The 18,494-nt window shown below is 43.4% G+C and overlaps 1 protein-coding gene and 1 long non-coding RNA gene across 2 annotated transcripts in view; both read right to left on the reverse strand.

Annotated features, from left to right (window-relative positions):
- Positions 1-18,494, reverse strand: part of CARF (calcium responsive transcription factor) — a 63,233-nt gene that overhangs the window by 6,547 nt on the left and 38,192 nt on the right. Inside the window, exons 8-12 of the mRNA XM_073646444.1 lie at positions 11,472-11,592; positions 10,453-10,596; positions 8,571-8,798; positions 3,353-3,515; positions 1,024-1,099 (exon numbers count right to left, since the gene is read on the reverse strand). Coding sequence (XP_073502545.1) covers positions 1,024-1,099; positions 3,353-3,515; positions 8,571-8,798; positions 10,453-10,596; positions 11,472-11,592 — 732 coding nt within the window. The remainder of the gene's footprint in view (positions 1-1,023; positions 1,100-3,352; positions 3,516-8,570; positions 8,799-10,452; positions 10,597-11,471; positions 11,593-18,494) is intronic.
- LOC141160816 (uncharacterized) lies at positions 16,215-16,693 on the reverse strand. The gene is made up of 3 exons (XR_012250531.1): positions 16,588-16,693; positions 16,333-16,405; positions 16,215-16,255 (listed from the first exon to the last, which is right to left on the reverse strand). It is a non-coding gene; the product is annotated as an uncharacterized lncRNA (long non-coding RNA).

Genomic DNA, 18,494 nt, shown 5'->3' on the forward strand with positions numbered 1-18,494 from the left:
GGATTGCTGCTTCCAATAGGTGGCGCTATACAGTTCTAGTCCTCTTTCTCTCTGAAGAGGCAATTAGCACATCTACTCTTCCCAGCATTCACATGTATGTTATTCACACAACTGCAATGTGTAAATGTAGGATGTCCCAACAACTGCTGGGCTTGGGTAGGCAGCTGGAAATGTGGCTCGCTCTGTGATAGAGTGAATCCTGATTTGGGTGCATTGTTGTGGGGCAATCCGGACTAGCACACTGGAAATCTCCTACCAAACTCAAGAAGAGCCATATAATGGTGAGTACACAATGCTTATTAAAACAGCATTCCTATCAAAGTTATTATCCTCTTAATATATCGCAGTCATATTATATAGCACTGTGTAGCTACAATTTGTCAGTTCGCCCTTCTACCGAGCTAAATCTTCTATTTTCCATAAGGTCTATGGCATCACTTTATTAAAAACTGACTAGCTGAATCCTTCTAAGCTCTATGTAGAAACAGGAGGCCAATTTTCCTTGTATGAGTCATGAGTCACTGCAAAAGTCACTGGCAGGGGGAAGGAGGGAGCAGCGGAGTCAATTATTGAATATGGGACTGATAAATTCAGAGACAATAGATTTCTTGTTTCTACATAAAGCAGAGAAAAGAGAAAAATTAGCTGGGTAGAAAGGCAAAATGAGCAATTGTAAGTGCATAGTACTATATAATTGCAATATATTTAGAGAATAAAAACTTTTATGAGAGTGCTTCTTTCAGAGCAGAAGAATCAGAGGTGCATATCACCTCCTGATAAAATATATAAAGAATAGCCTAATGTATTGTCTTCTGTGCAGATATTAAATATTACTAGAATAAACTGAAGGTTAATTAAAATAAAAATTAGAACTACAGTAATTGGTAAGGGGGCCTGAACCTAGTTGACCAGTGCTCATTCTTAGTCATCCTGTGATTTCCCAATTATGCTAAACATCATAAAACCTTTCCTATTATATGCAGTATAGAAAACTGCAACCAAATAATAAAAACTAAGGCATACCTTCCTGAGAGGAGGATTCAAATGTCACCGTAACCATTTCATTGAGGACACTCCCGCTGTCAGAACTCCACTGAAGCTTTAAGAATATGATTGTGTAGATTAATAAATATATAACATATAAAATACATCACATCTGAAAAGAAAGGATAAAGGAGACGCCACCCCAGCCAGGTCACTAAAGAAGTGGGGTATTGTGTCCCCTAACCTATATACAGTACAGACCAAAAGTTTGGACACACCTTCTCATTTAAAGATTTTTCTGTATCTTCATGACTATGAAAATTGTACATTCACACTGAAGGCATCAAAACTAGTGATGAGCGAGTATATTCTGTTAACCCTTTCGGCGAGTATGCTAGGGCCGAGCACCGAGTATTTATAGCTGCTCGGTGATATGGTTGAATCACTCCCGTGTGCATGATTTACGACTGTTTGACAGCTTTATTACATGTGAGGAATGTCTATTTCTTACACATTCCTCACATGTAATAAAGCTGTCAAACAGTTGCAAATCATGCACACGGGAGCGATTCAAACATATCACCGAGCAGCTGTAACTACTCGGAGCTCAGCCCGAGCATACTCGGACAGAACATACTCGCTCAGCACTAATCAAAACTATGAATTAACACATGTGGAATTATATGCCTAACAAAAAAGTGTGAAACAACTGAAAATATGTCTTATATTCTAGGTTCTTCAAAGTAGCCACCTTTTGCTTTGATGACTGCTTTGCACACTCTTGGCATTCTCTTGATGAGCTTCAAGAGGTAGTCACCGGAAATGGTTTTCAATTCACAGGTGTGCCCTGTCAGGTTTAATAAGTGGGATTTCTTGCCTTACAAATGGGGTTGGGACCATCAGTTGTGTTGTGCAGAAGTCAGGTGGATACACAGCTGATAGTCCTACTGAATAGATTGTGCAAGGGCTATTTGACCAAGAAGGAGAGTGATGGGGTGCTACACCAGATGACCTGGCCTCCACAGTCACCAGACCTGAACCCAATCGAGATGGTTTGGGGTGAGCTGGAAAGCAGAGTGAAGGCAAAAGAGCCAACAAGTGCTAAGCATCTCTGGGAACTCCTTCAAGATTGTTGGAAGACCATTTCCGGTGACTACCTCTTGAAGCTCATCAAGAGAATGCTAAGAGTGTGCAAAGCAGTCATCAAAGCAAAAGGTGGCTACTTTGAAGAACCTAGAATATAAAACATATTTTCAGTTGTTTCACACTTTTTTGTTAAGTATATAATTCCACATGTGTTAATTCATAGTTTTGATGCCTTCAGTGTGAATGTACAATTTTCATAGTCATGAAAATACAGAAAAATCTTTAAATGAGAAGGTGTGTCCAAACTTTTGGTCTGTACTGTACGTGGATTTATCTCTAGTCTTAAAGGGAATCTGTCACCAGGTTTTTGCCACCTAATCTGAGAGAAACATGATGTAGAGACAGAGACACCAATTCCAGCGATGTATCACTTACAGGGCTGCCTAGTGTAATTTTGATCAAAATCACAGGTTTATCAGCAGGAGATTATCACTAGAGGACTAGTAAGCCTACTGCCATGTACTACTGCCAAGTAATAAACTTGCGGTCATGTTGTCCTCTTTATTCATGAGCTCTGTATAACCCCGCCCCTACCAATGATTGGCAGCTTTCTGCCTATACACAGTGCACACATAAAGCAGCCAATCAGTGGTGTGGGCGGGGTTATACAGAGCTCAGCATTCAGAGAACTGGTAGATCTGCAGCAGAGAAAATAGTGATTTTATAACAAAAAAATACAGCAAGTAGCTCAGTAAATAACACATCGCAGGAATAAGGGTTTCTGCCCTAATATCATGCTGCTCTCAGATGGCGGTCGCAAAAACCTAGTGGCAGATTCCCTTTAAAGACTTTATTCATCTTATATTGGCTTTTCTAAGTCAAGTTAAAATAAAAGCAGCAAGAGCCAAACGGGCACAGCGCTCTCCAGAGTGTAGCTCCACCACGCTAGTAATCATCTAACGTTAAAGCTTAGACTTTAGTTCACAAACATGCACATAAAAGAAATTAAAATGAAATTAAAAAAAATGTTTGTTAGGACATTACTTTTTAAAAAAGAAACAATTCTATTTTAACATGGCCCCACACATATTTTTGAAGCTTTTATATTTCTTACATAAGCTGAGCCATTCAGCAATAGGCAGCACAGTTTTCCCACTGTCTATATTTTTGCACGTGGTTTGGCTGTACTTACGCAATTATCTTCCTTATTACATATAAAATTACTTTTTTAGTATATGCATATAAAATCTATTCATGTATTAATTCTAGTAATCTCACGTACTGATCTTGGAATAGTCTCCTGGTCATAGATGAGTTCTCCATTTCCCAGGGCTTTTTGTGCTTCATGGATGTGGTTCTTCAGGTCATTTACAGTCGGGAAGTAGGACAAATTATGTCTTTCTGGGATTTCATCTGGTTTGAAGAGTTCTCGTTCCACAAATTTCCTAAAGTGATGAAAGAGAATAATAGGAATTAATGGGACATATTCTTAGACAGTGCAAACTTAGACTAGACTGGCTTCAGGTGCACCCATTCTATCAGAGTGGTTCTGCCTAATTGTAAGATTGTCTAGGCCTAGTTTCCACCACCTATTAGTTGGCTTACTGTGTGCCACAATTTTGACACATTGTGTAGCACGTTAAGTCACACGCTTTCCTTGATAAACTACACCCCTTTTCAGCAATGTCACACCCCCTTGTTGACAAGTCATAAAGAAAAAGTGTCTAAAAGACATCATAAATGTAGACAGTTCAAGTCATGGAATCCCGTTCCCTTCAGCTTTCCATAATATTGCCAAGTATCCCAAAGTAAAGATATCAAAGGCACCGGATGTCTTCCCTAGTAAACTTCTTTATTAGTTACAGCACATGGAGAAAAAAACCTGTGCCGTTTCGGGTACAGAAGGCCTTTATCAAGTCATGTGTGATATGTAATATCTCTCTTGATATGGCTTAAAGGGAATCTGTGAGCAAATGTTTGCTATGTAACCTGAATACAGCATGCTGTAGGGGCTAAAACACAAATTTTTAGCGATGCCTCACGTATCAAGCTCAGTGGTTTTGTTTGCTTGCAATGATTGTTTTAGTACTTGTAACTTATTGCTGTGACTATCTGGTCATGGTGAGCCCTGGTCCGACACGCTCCTTCTGTGATGGGAAGCTCACCGTCTATGGACATTGTACACTGCTCAAAAAAATAAATGGAACAATAAAATACCACATCCTAGATATCACTGAATGAAATATTGCAGTTGCAAGTCTTTATTCATTACATAGTGGAATGTGTTGAGAATAATAAAACATAAAAATTATCAATGTAAATCAAAATTAATATCCCATGGAGGTCTGGATTTGGAATGTTACTCCATGTTTTCTCCAGCGCTGTTCAAAGTGTGCAGAGCGTCTGTGGAGAAAATCACTTTCGGCAGAAAACGTCATCCACTAATAAGTTCATGCTCAAAACTTATAACTCTGCTCTCCATCTGGCTAAACAAGTCTACTTTACCACTCTCATCACAACTCTAGCCCACAATCCAAAACATCTCTTTGAAACCTTCCACTCCCTCCTGAGCCCTAAAGAACAGACCCCCGTCACCAACCTAAGTGCTGATGATCTGGCCACTTATTTCCTACAAAAATCAATCATATCCGTCAAGACATTCTTGCACAAGCCCCTCAGAGTCTGAATCCCCTTCCCTCCCGCACCTCAAGTTCATTTTCCATCTTCGAGCCGGTCACAGAAGAAGAAGTGACCAAACTCCTTGCTTATTCTCGCCCTACACCCTGCAACAGTGACCCTATTCCCTCAAATCTCCTTCTTTCCCCAGCTGTCACTACCCACTTAACTAAAATATTTAACCTCTCTCTTCGGGTATCTTTCTCTCTTCATTCAAACATACCATCATAACCCCTTTACCTAAAAAGCCATCCCTGGATGAGGACTGCACTGCTAACTACGGACCGGTCTCTAATCTTCCCTTCATCTCTAAAACGCCTGGAACGCTTGGTCCACTCCAGTCAAATCCGCTATCTCTCAGATAACTCTCTTCTCGACCCTTTACAATCCGGTTTCCGCTCCTCACACTCTACCGAAACTCCCCTCACTAAAGTCTCTAATGATGTACTAACAGCTAGATCTAATGGTCACTACTCCCTGCTGATTCTCCTGGATCTCTCTGCCGCTTTTTACACTGTGGATCACCAGTTCCTCCTCACTATGCTCCGCTCTATAGGCCTCAAGGACACAGCTCTCTCCTGGTTCTCCTCCTATCTCTCTGACCGCTTTTTCACGGTATCTTTTGCCGGCTCTTCTTCCTCTACTATTCCCCTTACTATTGGGGTTCCACAAGGGTCAGTCCTTGGTCCCCTCCTTTTCTCCTTGTATACTACCCCTATTGGGCAAACCATTAGCAGATTTGGGTTCCAGTAACATCTCTATGCTGATGACACCCAACTATACACCTCTTCACCTGACATCACCCCCACTCTAATACAAAATACTAGTGATTGTCTGTCCGCTGTCTCTAACATCATGTCCTCCCTCTATCTGAAACTGAATCTCTCCAAAACTGAACTCCTTGTTTTTCCTCTCTCTACTAGCCTACCTATACCTGACTTTTCAATTTCCTTGGATAGCACCACCATAACTCCCAAGCAGCAAGCTTTCTGTATTGGAGTCATATTTGACACACAACTTTCCTTTATTCCCCATATTCAACTCTTACTGTCGCTCTTATTCACTCTCGCCTGGACTACTGCAACTCTCTTCTGATTGGCCTCCCTCTAAACAAACTTTCTCCTCTCCAATCCATTATGAATGCAGCAGCCAGGGTTGTATTTCTATCAGGCCGCTTCACCGACGCCTCTACCCTGTGTCAGTCATTGCACTGGATACCCATTCACCACAGAATACAATACAAACTCATCTCTCTCACCCACAAAGCTCTCCACAGTTCTGCACGGTCCTATATCTCATACCTCATTTCTGTCTATCGCCCCTCCCGTGCCCTCCGTTCTGCAACTGATCTAAGACTGACATCCTCCTTAATCCGAACCTCACTCCTCTGTCTCCAAGACTTCTCTCATGCCGCGCCAGTTTTCTGGAATGCACTGCCCCAAACGATCTGACTGATATCTAGCCCCCATGTCTTCAAACGTACTTTAAAAACACATCTGTTTAGACAAGCCTACCACCTCAACTCACCAACCTAACTCTCCTCTGTTCCCTCTTAAATATTAATCTTAATCTGCCCTTGCGTATTCATCTGTCTCCACATTCTCCATGCACCAAATACCACACGGTAACTGCCCTTAGACAGCTACTGGCTGATGACAATGTTCTTCCTATTGTGTCCCCCCATTTCTATATAGATTGTAAGCTTGCGAGCAGGGCCCTCAATCCTCCTGTAACAGTTGAAATAAGATGCATTGTATTGTTTATATTGTCTGTATATGTCCCTACTTAATTGTAAAGTGCTGCGGAATATGTTGGCGCTATATAAAATAAAAATTATTATTATTATACTCAAAATCAAAGTGGAAAATCAAATTACAGGCTGATCCAACTTCAGTGGAAATGCTTCATGACAAGGAAATCATGCTCAGTCGAGTGTATGGCCTCCACGAGCCGGTATGACCTCCCTACAATGCCTGGGCATGCTCCTGATGAGGCACCAGATGTTCTCCTGAGGGATCTCCTCCCAGACCTGGACTAAAGCATTAGTCAACTCCTGGACAGTCTGTGGTGCAACATGGCGTTGGGGGATGGAAAGAGACATGATGTCCCAGATGTTCTCGATTTGGATTCAGGTCTGGGGAACAGGCAGGCCAGTCCAAAGCATCAATGCCTTCATCATGCAGGAACTGTAGACACATTTCAGCCCCATGAAGCTTAACATTGTCATGCATCAGAAGGAACCCAGGGTCCACTGCACCTGCATATGGTCTCACTATTGGTACCTAGTGGCAGTTAGGGTACCTCTGGCTAGCACATGGAGGGCTGTGTAGTCCTCCAAAGAAATGCCTCTCCACACCATTAATGACACATTGCCGGACCGGTCATGCTGGAGGATGTTGCAGGCAGCAGAAACTCTGTCACGTCTGTCATGTGCTCAGTGTGAACCTCTCCAAACTCTGTCACGTCTGTCACGTGCTCAGTGTGAACCTGCTCTCATCTGTGAAGAGCACAGGGCACCAATGTCGAGTCTGCCAATCTCTGGCAAATGCCAAACACCCTGCACGGTCTTTGTAAGCACAACACGCACTTGTGGACATCGGGCCCTCATACCACCCTCATGGAGTCTGTTTCTGACAGTTTGAGCAGACACTGTGGATGTTATTGGTTGGCTGGAGGTCATTTTGCAGGGCTTTGGCACTGCTCCTCCTGTTCCTCCTTGCACAAAGGAGGTAGCGGTCCTGCTTCTGGGTTGTTGCCCTCCAACGGCCCCCTACATGTCTCCTGGTATCTGCTCCATGCTCTGGACACTGTGCTCACAGACACAGCTACCCTTCCTGCCACAGCTCGCATTGATGTGCCATCCTGGATGAGCTGCACTACCTGAGCAACTTCTGTTGGTTGTACTGTAGACAACGCCACATATTACTGTACTTCTAGGGGTTGAGAGCAATGACAAAATACAAAAGTGGCTAAAACAACAGCCAAAATGGATGAGAACAGAGAAATGGTCTGTGGTCACCATCTGCAGAACCACTCCTTTATAGGGGTGTCTTGCTAATTGCTGATGATTTCTACCTGTTGTCTGTTCCATTTGCAGAACAGCAGGAGAAATTGATTTACAATCAGTGATGATTCATAACTGGACAGGTTGATTTCATAGTAGTGTAATTGACTTGTAGGTACATTGTGTTGTTTAAGTGTTCCCTTTATTTCTTGAGCCGTGTATATACACAGCCTGATGTGGGCGGGGTTAGCTGTGGTGTGGGCGTGGTTAGCTTTCTTAGCTCTGCTTCATGCTAAATCTGATTGCGTGAGAACGGCTGCACCCAGTAATCTAAGTGATACATTGTTGGATTCAGCTTCTCTTTGCCTACATCTAGCTGCTTTCAGATGAGGTAGCAAAAGCCTACTGACAGATTCCCTTTAAGAAAGGCCGACTGTGGCCAAAAGGTTGCATTTTTTTTCTATGTGATGTAAGTAATAAAGAAGTTTACTGAGGAACACATCCAGTGCCTTGCATCTAAATATAGTGCAAGTCGTGAAAGTTTTTTGGTGCATTTTGCTTGATTAATATGTCCAAATATGATTACTATAGTATCAAAGTATGGAAAATTATACTGTTTGGTCCACTGTGGATAAATATCAGGTACCCGATATAAAAACTATGGTGTGATTACTCTGTAGAAATATAAAATCAATTTCAAGTAACAGTATAATAAACTCTAAGAAACACAAGTGGAATAATATTGTAATGAACTCAAAAAATTCTTAATCTATGTCCAATGTTCTGGCGTCCCGCACATCAGTATTAGCGGTTTCTATACCTCAGCTGCTTCCTGACAGCATAAACCTCGTCAACGCCTCTGGCCACCAATTCCCGGATTTTTTCTGCTACACAAGGATGCAGACGAGAGGACAGGCCAGAGTCATCACAAATCATCTCATCATCTTCCTCACTAGGTGGCTGAAATGGGCTAGGTGAAGAAGAGAAACAACCAGCGTCCAGATTGTGATACTGATGCGCCTCCTGATCGGGAAGCTGGACGTACCATCTGCGAAAGAAAAGCTGTCAGTTCTCTCCTATATACCACAATGCAAAAATGGTTATATCACTGATTAATGAAGGCAGGATTGCTACTCATGAAATGTGACTTTTTTATTTAACAGAAGAATTTTTATTTGGCAAGAGAGTATATTCAGCTTAATTATTACATCCAGAGAAAAGGACAATGTTTCAACTCAGTACAGCATTTTTCAAGCTTGACTAAGGCTTTGCTGGGCCAAAACATTGTCCATCAGTTTACATGGGCCAATAAATCTTGATTTGGAGTTTTTGAGTGACGTCCATTTTCCTGGATGTACCGTATACAACTTCTGAGGTTGTTGTGTTGCAACCTATGGACGGGCACCAGATTTAATTTACTCCACTAGTTGGTGCTTCTTCAAGTTTTCAGTTTTTCAGGTTAATTTAGATAATTCATCTCCAAGGCCAATGATAAAGTGATGCAAGGAGTTAAAGATCAATCTCTCTGACGTGATACCCTCCATATGCAAGGATTTTCTTGTCCCAATTCATTGATGGATTTCTTACAGGGTCACTTACTTCCCTGCAGTTCAGCCTCATATTTGCATCTCATTCTTCTCCAACTTGATTCCCAGTTTTCATCCTACATTTTACCCCTTAGTGCTTTACCAATAATCATAGGAGTACAGCATTACAAGGTAAGCTAGAGCCAGTCTGAATGCTCAGTTGACAGTGTTACAATCCTTTCGTCTATATTTTCTTAATTAAGCTAATAAATTACAAGTACGGTATATAGTCAAGGAGACTGAATTGTGATCTACATTATTACACCCGTATATCAGGAGCTGTCTAATCATCATCAGTAACTGTGATAGGAGGTTCCAATAGTTGCAGCTGTCAAAATCATCACCAGTAACTATGATAGGAGGTGCCAATAGTCAAGACTCTTAGTGTTCTAATATTGATGGCTTATCCTTGGGATAAGCCAATCAATCAATTTTAAAAGGTTCGATAAACCTGTGAAAATCTTTTTTTACATCTAGTACTGTGACAATAGAAAAAGTCAGTATAGTAAAAAAGACATTTACACTTTTGATATTTTAACATTCCACATCATCATTCTGTGCACAAATTCACAAGTACCTTCATTACATTTGTTACATTAAAGGGGTTGACTTTAACATTGACGGCCAATCCTTAGAATAGGTCATCAATGTCTGATTGGTGGGGGTGTGATACCCGGCCCACCGCCAGTCAGCTGTTCCCGTTGTCGGCGGCCAGAACTGCTCAGTTATGGAGTTGCACAGCTCCGTCGACTGTATAGTGGCTAGGGCCAGGTACTGCACATCCACCTCCTATTGATTTGATTAAAGGGCATATGTACAATGCCAGACCGCAACCGCTATACAGTCAAGTGAGCTGTGCAGCTTCATAACTGAGCAGTTCTGGCCACCGCCGACACCTGGGAACAGCTGATTGGTGGTGGTGCCTGGTGGTGGTGCCAGGTGTCGTACTCCCAACGATCAGACATTGTGTCCTATTCTAAGGACATGCCATCAATGTTAAAGTTCCGGACAATCGCTTTACTACTGCAGCCCAGTAGTATTTTACATTGTTGTCAGTATGTACAGAATATATAATGTGGGACGTTGGTGTGTAGAGACGAGGGAGGGTTAGCATACCTTAGAACACCCTCGTTTGTTTCCAAATCCTTTTTTAATAAGTTAAATGCTTTCTCTTGTTCCAGTTTAATCAATTTCTTGTCAATCTTTGGATCTGTTGGAACTCGATAAGCAGGGAATTTCTTCACTTTTTTTATATATATCCTAATAAAAAAGAAGATTTGTGTGAGTAACTTTACTTTCTATCACAAATGAAACATATGCTACGAGCTAAATCTCTTGGTCTTATAAACAAGGCAGAGATATTAACACATCAAGCATCATGATTAACTACTGTGCCATATTACTCCTTCTAATTGATGCAGCACCCCCACCAGTCCAGCATCCATGGACATTAAAGAATGAATGATAGTGACACCTAAAATAACATAAAATATCTTCAAATATCATTCTTTGTTACACTCTTTGATATAGCTGATCTGCAGTTCTTATAAATAGATCATTCCTATTCACATTGTGAATTACACCATTGGCTATTTTAGAACCTTAGACTATGTTCACACGTGGGTTTTTTTCCCATGTTTTTTCCATTAGTTATTTGCAGTGCAATATTTTACTGTCCCAGTAAAGTGAATGACATTTCTGAAATCTCATGCACATGTTGCTTATTTTTTCCTTGCAGATTTGGAGCAGTTTCAGATTTGCAGCATGTCATTTCTTTAAGCGTTTTGATGAGTTTTAATGAATGGGGAAAAAACTCAGAAATAAAAGAGTGCATGCAAAAACGCGTCTAAGACTTTCATATTTTACACAGTGTTTTTCCTGCCAACAGATCTGTATTTGCAGCAGATTTTTCTGCTGCAAACACTTGCCGTGTGCATATAGCCTTAAGAGCATTACTACTAGAATACTGATGTTACAGATCAGTGTGGTCCTGAAAAACTGCACCACCACAATCAGATATCAGCTCCGGCAGTGTCGGGATGTAACCTGCGTATGGAGTGGAACATCACAACTATCACTGCTCAATGGGCAAACCTTAAATGAATGGATGCTTCCCAAGTGAGGGGAGTACCCACCTTGCTGGACATGTTGCTTTATACAATTGCCCAGCAGGGATTTCACTCTCTCCACTCTTCTTGGGCTGTGATCCTTTTCTTCTTGGTCCATACTGGCACTCCATTACAATTGCTCTGCTTCCTACAAGGAAACAAATTGGCAACAGATTTATTTATACCTCCTCCATATCTCCTGCTGGGGCACATGACCATCATACAGGGGGCTCTAGCTTAGAACTAGGAGAACCTTGTGCTCTGGCAGATGCGGCTAGTCCATACATTAAATAGTCACTGCAAGAAAAAAATGTTTGGCCATCCACATCTTTCTTGGTCATATCAGCTAATCACCAGGCCTCCCACTATTTACAAAGGGGTTGTGTATGTGAGACATTATCTTTAGCCCCTTCCTTGGCCGTACATCATCGGTCGTGTCTCTGCATCTGATGCGGGCTCCGATGCTGAGCCTGCATCTTTCCCTGCACATGACAGCTGGTCTGATCAGCTGTCATGTGCCTCTAACAGCCGCAGGTGGAACCGAGATCCACCCACAGCTGTTAACCAGTAAAATGCCACTGTCAATCACTGACAGCAGCATTTAACACACGCAGACAAGAAGCGCGTCACAAGACCCGCCCATCAGCGCCCCAGTCACGTGATTGTAGTGCGCTAATGGATTGTCATGACAGCCAGGGGTCTGCAGAACACCCCCGCTTGTCATTGTGAATCTCCTATGAACACTGGCTCGTGGCCGGCGTTCATAGGAGTTCGTGATTTTTGCTATACATAGCAGTGCTCCAGCCCTGCTATGTGTAGCATAGGCAATTGCATGATCGCAGTTTCAAGTCTCCCAAGGGGACTATTAAAGTAAAAAGTGGGAAAAAAACTTTAAAAGAAAAATAAAAAAACCTAAAAAGTTTAAATGAATATTTAGTGATCATGGTAAATCTAAAACCCAAAACCTTATTGTGGAATTGCACTTTTTTTTTTTGCAATTTCATCATACTTGGATTATTTTCCCCGTTTTCCAGTACATTATGTGGTAAAATCAATGGTGTTGTTCAAAAGTACAACTCATCCCGCAAAAAACAAGCCCTCATATGGTCATATTGACGAAAAAATAAAAAAATTAAGGCTCTGGGAAGAAAGGGAACAAAAAACGAAAGCGCAGAAACAGAAAATCACAAGGCGGTGAAGGAGTTAAAGAGGGGGCCTAATTTGGCCTTATTGACCAACCATTCATTTTTCTTATCGTCACATTGCAGGAGCCATAATGTATTTATGTTGGACGAGTTGTATTTGTCATTGGCACAACTTTCAGGTACATAAAACTTATTACTTAACTTTTATTAATCCTTTATGGGAAGAAAGAAAAAAAACAGAAATTCTGTCCCAATTGTAAAACACCTTACATAGGAAAGCTGCTTTTCTATTGTAGGAGACTGATGGACCAATCTGGTCACAGATCCTCAACCAGCAGCCATTGTATGGACAGGAGAGCTGGTCACCCCTCCTCCACCAGCAGACATTGTATGGACAGGAGAGCTGGTTACAGCTCCCCCACCAGCAGACAATGTATGGACAGGATAGCAGGTCACACCTCCTCCAGCAGCAGACATTGTATGGACAGGAGAGCTGGTCACAGCTCCTCCACCAGCAGACATTGTATGGACAGGAGAACTGGTCACACCTCCTCCACCAGCATACATTGTATGGACAGGAGAGCTGGTCACAGCTCCTCCACCAGCAGACATTGTATGGACAGGAGAGCTGGTCACCCCTCCTCCACCAGCAGACATTGTATGGACAGGAGAGCTGGTCACAGCTCCTCCACCAGCAGACATTGTATGGACAGGAGAACTGGTCACACCTCCTCCACCAGCATACATTGTATGGACAGGAGAGCTGGTCACAGCTCCTCCACCAGCAGACATTGTATGGACAGGAGAGCTGGTCACCCCTCCTCCACCAGCAGACATTGTATGGACAGGAGAGCTGGTCACAGCTCCTCCACGAGCAGACATTGTATGGACAGGAGAACTGGTCACACCTCCTCCACCAGCATACATTGTATGGACAGGAGAGCTGGTCACAGCTCCTCCACCAGCAGACATTGTATGGACAGGAGAGCTGGTCACCCCTCCTCCACCAGCAGACATTGTATGGACAGGAGAGCTGGTCACAACTCCTCCACCAGCAGACATTGTATGGACAGGAGAACTGGTCACACCTCCTCCACCAGCAGACATTGTATGGACAGGAGAGCTGGTCACAGCTCCTCCGCCAGCAGACATTGTATGGACAGGAGAGCTGGTCACACCTCCTCCACCAGCATACATTGTATGGACAGGAGAGCTGGTCACAGCTCCTCCACCAGCAGACATTGTATGGACAGGAGAACTGGTCACACCTCCTCCACCAGCATACATTGTATGGACAGGAGAGCTGGTCACAGCTCCTCCACCAGCAGACATTGTATGGACAGGAGAGCTGGTCACCCCTCCTCCACCAGCAGACATTGTATGGACAGGAGAGCTGGTCACAGCTCCTCCACCAGCAGACATTGTATGGACAGGAGAACTGGTCACAGCTCCTCCACCAGCATACATTGTATGGACAGGAGAGCTGGTCACAGCTCCTCCACCAGCAGACATTGTATGGACAGGAGAGCTGGTCACAGCTCCTCCACCAGCAGATATTGTATGGACAGGAGAGCTGGTCACAGCTCCTCCACCAGCAGATATTGTATGGACAGGAGAGTTGGTCACAGCTCCTCCACCAGCAGATATTGTATGGACAGGAGAGCTGGTCACAGCTCCTCTACCAGCAGATATTGTATGGACAGGAGAGCTGGTCACACCTCCTCCACCAGCAGACATTGTATGGACAGGAGAGCTGGTCACACCTCCTCCACCAGCAGACATTGTATGGACAGGAGAGCTGGTTACAGCTCCCCCAGCAGCAGACATTGTATGGACAGGAGAGCTGGTCACAGCTCCTCCACCAGCAACATTGTATGGACAGGAGAGCTGGTCACAGCTCCTCCACCAGCAGATATTGTATGGACAGGAGAGCTGGTCACAGCTCCTCCACCAGCAGATATTGTATGGACAGGAGAGCTGGTCACAGCTCCTCCACCAGCAGATATTGTATGGACAGGAGAGCTGGTCACAGCTCCTCCACCAGCAGACATTGTATGGACAGGAGAGCAGGTCACAGCTCCTCTACCAGCAGATATTGTATGGACAGGAGAGCTGGTCACACCTCCTCCACCAGCAGATATTGTATGGACAGGAGAGCTGGTCACACCTCCTCCACCAGCAGACATTGTATGGACAGGAGAGCTGGTCACAACTCCTCCACCAGCAGACATTGTATGGACAGAAGAGCTGGTCACAACTCCTCCACCAGCAGACATTGTATGGACAGAAGAGCTGGTCACAGCTCCTCCACCAGCAGATATTGTATGGACAGGAGAGCTGGTCACACCTCCTCCACCAGCAGATATTGTATGGACAGGAGAGCTGCTCACAGCTCCCCCACCAGCAGATATTGTATGGACAGGAGAGCTGGTCACAGCTCTTCCACCAGCAGATATTGTATGGACAGGAGAGCTGGTCACAGCTCCTCCACCAGCAGACATTGTATGGACAGGAGAGCTGGTCACAGCTCCTCCACCAGCAGACATTGTATGGACAGAAGAGCTGGTCACCCCTCCTCCACCAGCAGACATTGTATGGACAGAAGAGCTGGTCACAGCTCCTCCACCAGCAGATATTGTATGGACAGGAGAGCTGGTCACAGCTCCTCCACTAGCAGATATTGTATGGAGAGGAGAGCTGGTCACACCTCCTCCACCAGCAGATATTGTATGGACAGGAGAGCTGGTCACAGCTCCTCCACCAGCAGATATTGTATGGACAGGAGAGCTGGTCACAGCTCCTCCACCAGCAGATATTGTATGGAGAGGAGAGCTGGTCACACCTCCTCCACCAGCAGATATTGTATGGACAGGAGAGCTGGTCACACCTCCTCCACCAGCAGACATTGTATGGACAGGAGAGCTGGTCACAGCTCCTCCACCAGCAGACATTGTATGGACAGGAGAGCTGGTCACAGCTCCTCCACCAGCAGACATTGTATGGACAGGAGAGCTGGTCACACCTCCTCCACCAGCAGATATTGTATGGACAGGAGAGCTGGTCACAGCTCCTCCACCAGCAGACATTGTATGGACAGGAGAGCTGGTCACAGCTCCTCCACCAGCAGACATTGTATGGACAGGAGAGCTTGTCACAGCTCCTCCACCAGCAGATATCGTATGGACAGGAGAGCTGGTTACACCTCCTCCACCAGCAGATATTGTATGGACAGGAGAGCTGGTCACAGCTCCTCCACCAGCAGATATTGTATGGACAGGAGAGCTGGTTACACCTCCTCCACCAGCAGACATTGTATGGACAGGAGAGCTGGTCAGTGAGTGAAGAAAACTGCACTAATAAGATAAAGTGTAGATACAATTGCAATAATGGCGCTAATAGGCTAATCGCTATAACAGCTGCGAATTAAAGACAATTACCACGTTGTCAAAAATAGGAGTGAACCCCCGATAAAAATTAATAAATAAATTAATTTGCGCTAGTATAGTGAAGGGAACTCAACCCGGTAGATTAAAAATATTTGATTTAATTCAATATTTCATTAAAAGATAATATTAACACTGATAAAAATTATATAAAATGACATAAGTTAGTCACTTGTAACTGACGTGGGTAGTAGGCGAACCAGTGAGCCCTGGAATGAAGAACCTGTAGGGGAACAGGAGAATCAATTTATTAGGCCCGGCTGGAAGGTACTGGTACTACAATAATGAATATACTTATACCTGGTTCAGTGGCAAGTAGGATACCAGGTACAATGAACAAAGCGCCCCTAGATGGTTCTATGCGGAGATTGGGCTATAAGTGAATGAAATACACAATTAAAATGCAAAATTAGTATGATAGGGGTTTGAGAGAACTACCAAGGCAAAAAACCTTTTATATGCTTATTCCAGCGCAGGAACAATTTTAAATATATATATATATATAAAAATGAATGAATATGTGTAGCTTGCACAAACTAATGGACCACACACTACCTGTGTATAATGGTTCCGCCTTGGGGTTCACATAAGATCCAAGAAAAGGATAAGATGGTCCTAAGGGATCCTCCTTACGGCTGATGGTTAGGACTGACATAAACCTATAAATATTAAAGTATATTCAGATAGTGCCAATAAGGAGTCTATGCATAGTTTAGCCGGGCGATCAATTTGTATTGATACCTGGTGATAGGTTGGTGTTGCTGAGAAGGTCCAAGGAGTGTTTGGTGAAGATTTCAGTTGTACTCACATAAGCAGAGGAGAGGGGTGTCTAGCCGCCGAAGCGAGAGAGGAGTCCCGGCCAGTGACTGCCACTACTCGCGTACTTCCGGGTTAGTGCGCGTGCTGCTCGGTGAGAGTCTGCTAGGACCTGTGTGACATGGCGGCACGTGACACACACGTGATCCGGACAATATAGCAGATGGATTGGACAAAGTTTTAGCTGGATTTAGGAACGGTTCCAACGCGTTTCGGAAGCTCCTGCTTCCTTCCTCAGGGATGGTCCTATCCAGCTATGAGGTGCCTTTATATACCACATAGTGGTAGGAGGTATCAGTTCATTATTTAATTGGCGACCCTTTACAGTAGGTGCTATGATACTACCCAAATTTCGGGCTTTTTTAAAAATAAATTTTGGCCTACTAGACATCTGGTCACCAATCACTTTATCGTCCTTTAATATGTGCCAATGTTTTTCTACTATTTTTCTAATAAGATACGTGTTTGAACAATATGGAGTAATAATGGGAACACCCAAAGTATATGTGTTGCATTCTGATTTAATGTTAGCAGATTTGCTCAAAAGTTTTTCCCGTGGTATACCGGCCACCCTGTTCATGGCATTATTCAAAAATCGTGCATCATATCCTTTTTCCAGGAATTTTTTAGAGAGGTCATTTGCTTCCTGTTTAAAATCCTGGTCTTTAGAGCAGTTTCTATGTAGTCTTAAATATTGGCTACGAGGTACATTTAAAAACCAATTCGGGAGATGGCAACTGTTAATAGAAATATAACTATTGGCATCTGTGGGTTTACAGTATGTACGAGTCCGAATAAGATTATTTTCAATATAAATATTGAGGTCAAGAAAATTGACTGCTTTAGTGCTACTAGTGGAGGTAAAAGTTAGCTAAAAAGTATTATTGTTTATTTCCTGGAGGAATTCTTGTAAGGACAATTGGTCTCATGACCAAATAAACAGGATGTCATCAATAAATCTACGCCATAGGACCAGGCCCGCGCGCAGAACGCCACCCGGGTGAATAGTTGTGGCCTCCCACTCACCCACATATACTGTAGGCTAGCGTAACTGGGTGCGAACCTGGTCCCCATGGCGGTCTCCCATTGCTGGGAGTAGTAGTCCTCCTCATAGAGAAAATAATTATGAGTAGGAATAAAATGCATACATTCTGTGATGAATGTACTTTGTTCTGGAGACATTTTTTGTTGAAGGAAGTGATTGGAGGCTTCACATCCTTTTTCGTGTTGGACATTAGTATATAGAGAGGTTATATCCAAAGTACCCAAGATATAGTGGTCCTGCCACGAGATCTCATTTAGTATCTGGATGACGCGTTTACTGTCTTTTAAATGAGAAAGGCAGTAAAGAGTATGTCGGCTAAGGTGAAAAATGGACCGCTTCTCATTTATCTTTTGCGGTTTGTTCTTCTTCTTTTGGGCGAGTTTCCCTCCCCTACTGCCGCTTTGGCGTTTTTTCTTGCAACTACACGAAAAAAATCCGAGTTACTAGTACGTTTGCGTACCAATGGACGCAAATTTATAGATTCAGGGGGGGGGGGGGGTTCTCTCTATTTGGTGTGGAGGGGTTTGTTGGTTCTCTGGTGTTTCTACAATAGTACTTAATGGTACAAACCTATTTTAGAAAATGACTGGCGTTTGTTCCG

Source organism: Phyllobates terribilis, unplaced genomic scaffold, assembly GCF_046119375.1.
Source record: "Phyllobates terribilis strain yellow unplaced genomic scaffold, ASM4611937v1 Scaffold_9__5_contigs__length_417890890, whole genome shotgun sequence".
NCBI classification, from domain to species: domain Eukaryota; kingdom Metazoa; phylum Chordata; class Amphibia; order Anura; family Dendrobatidae; genus Phyllobates; species Phyllobates terribilis.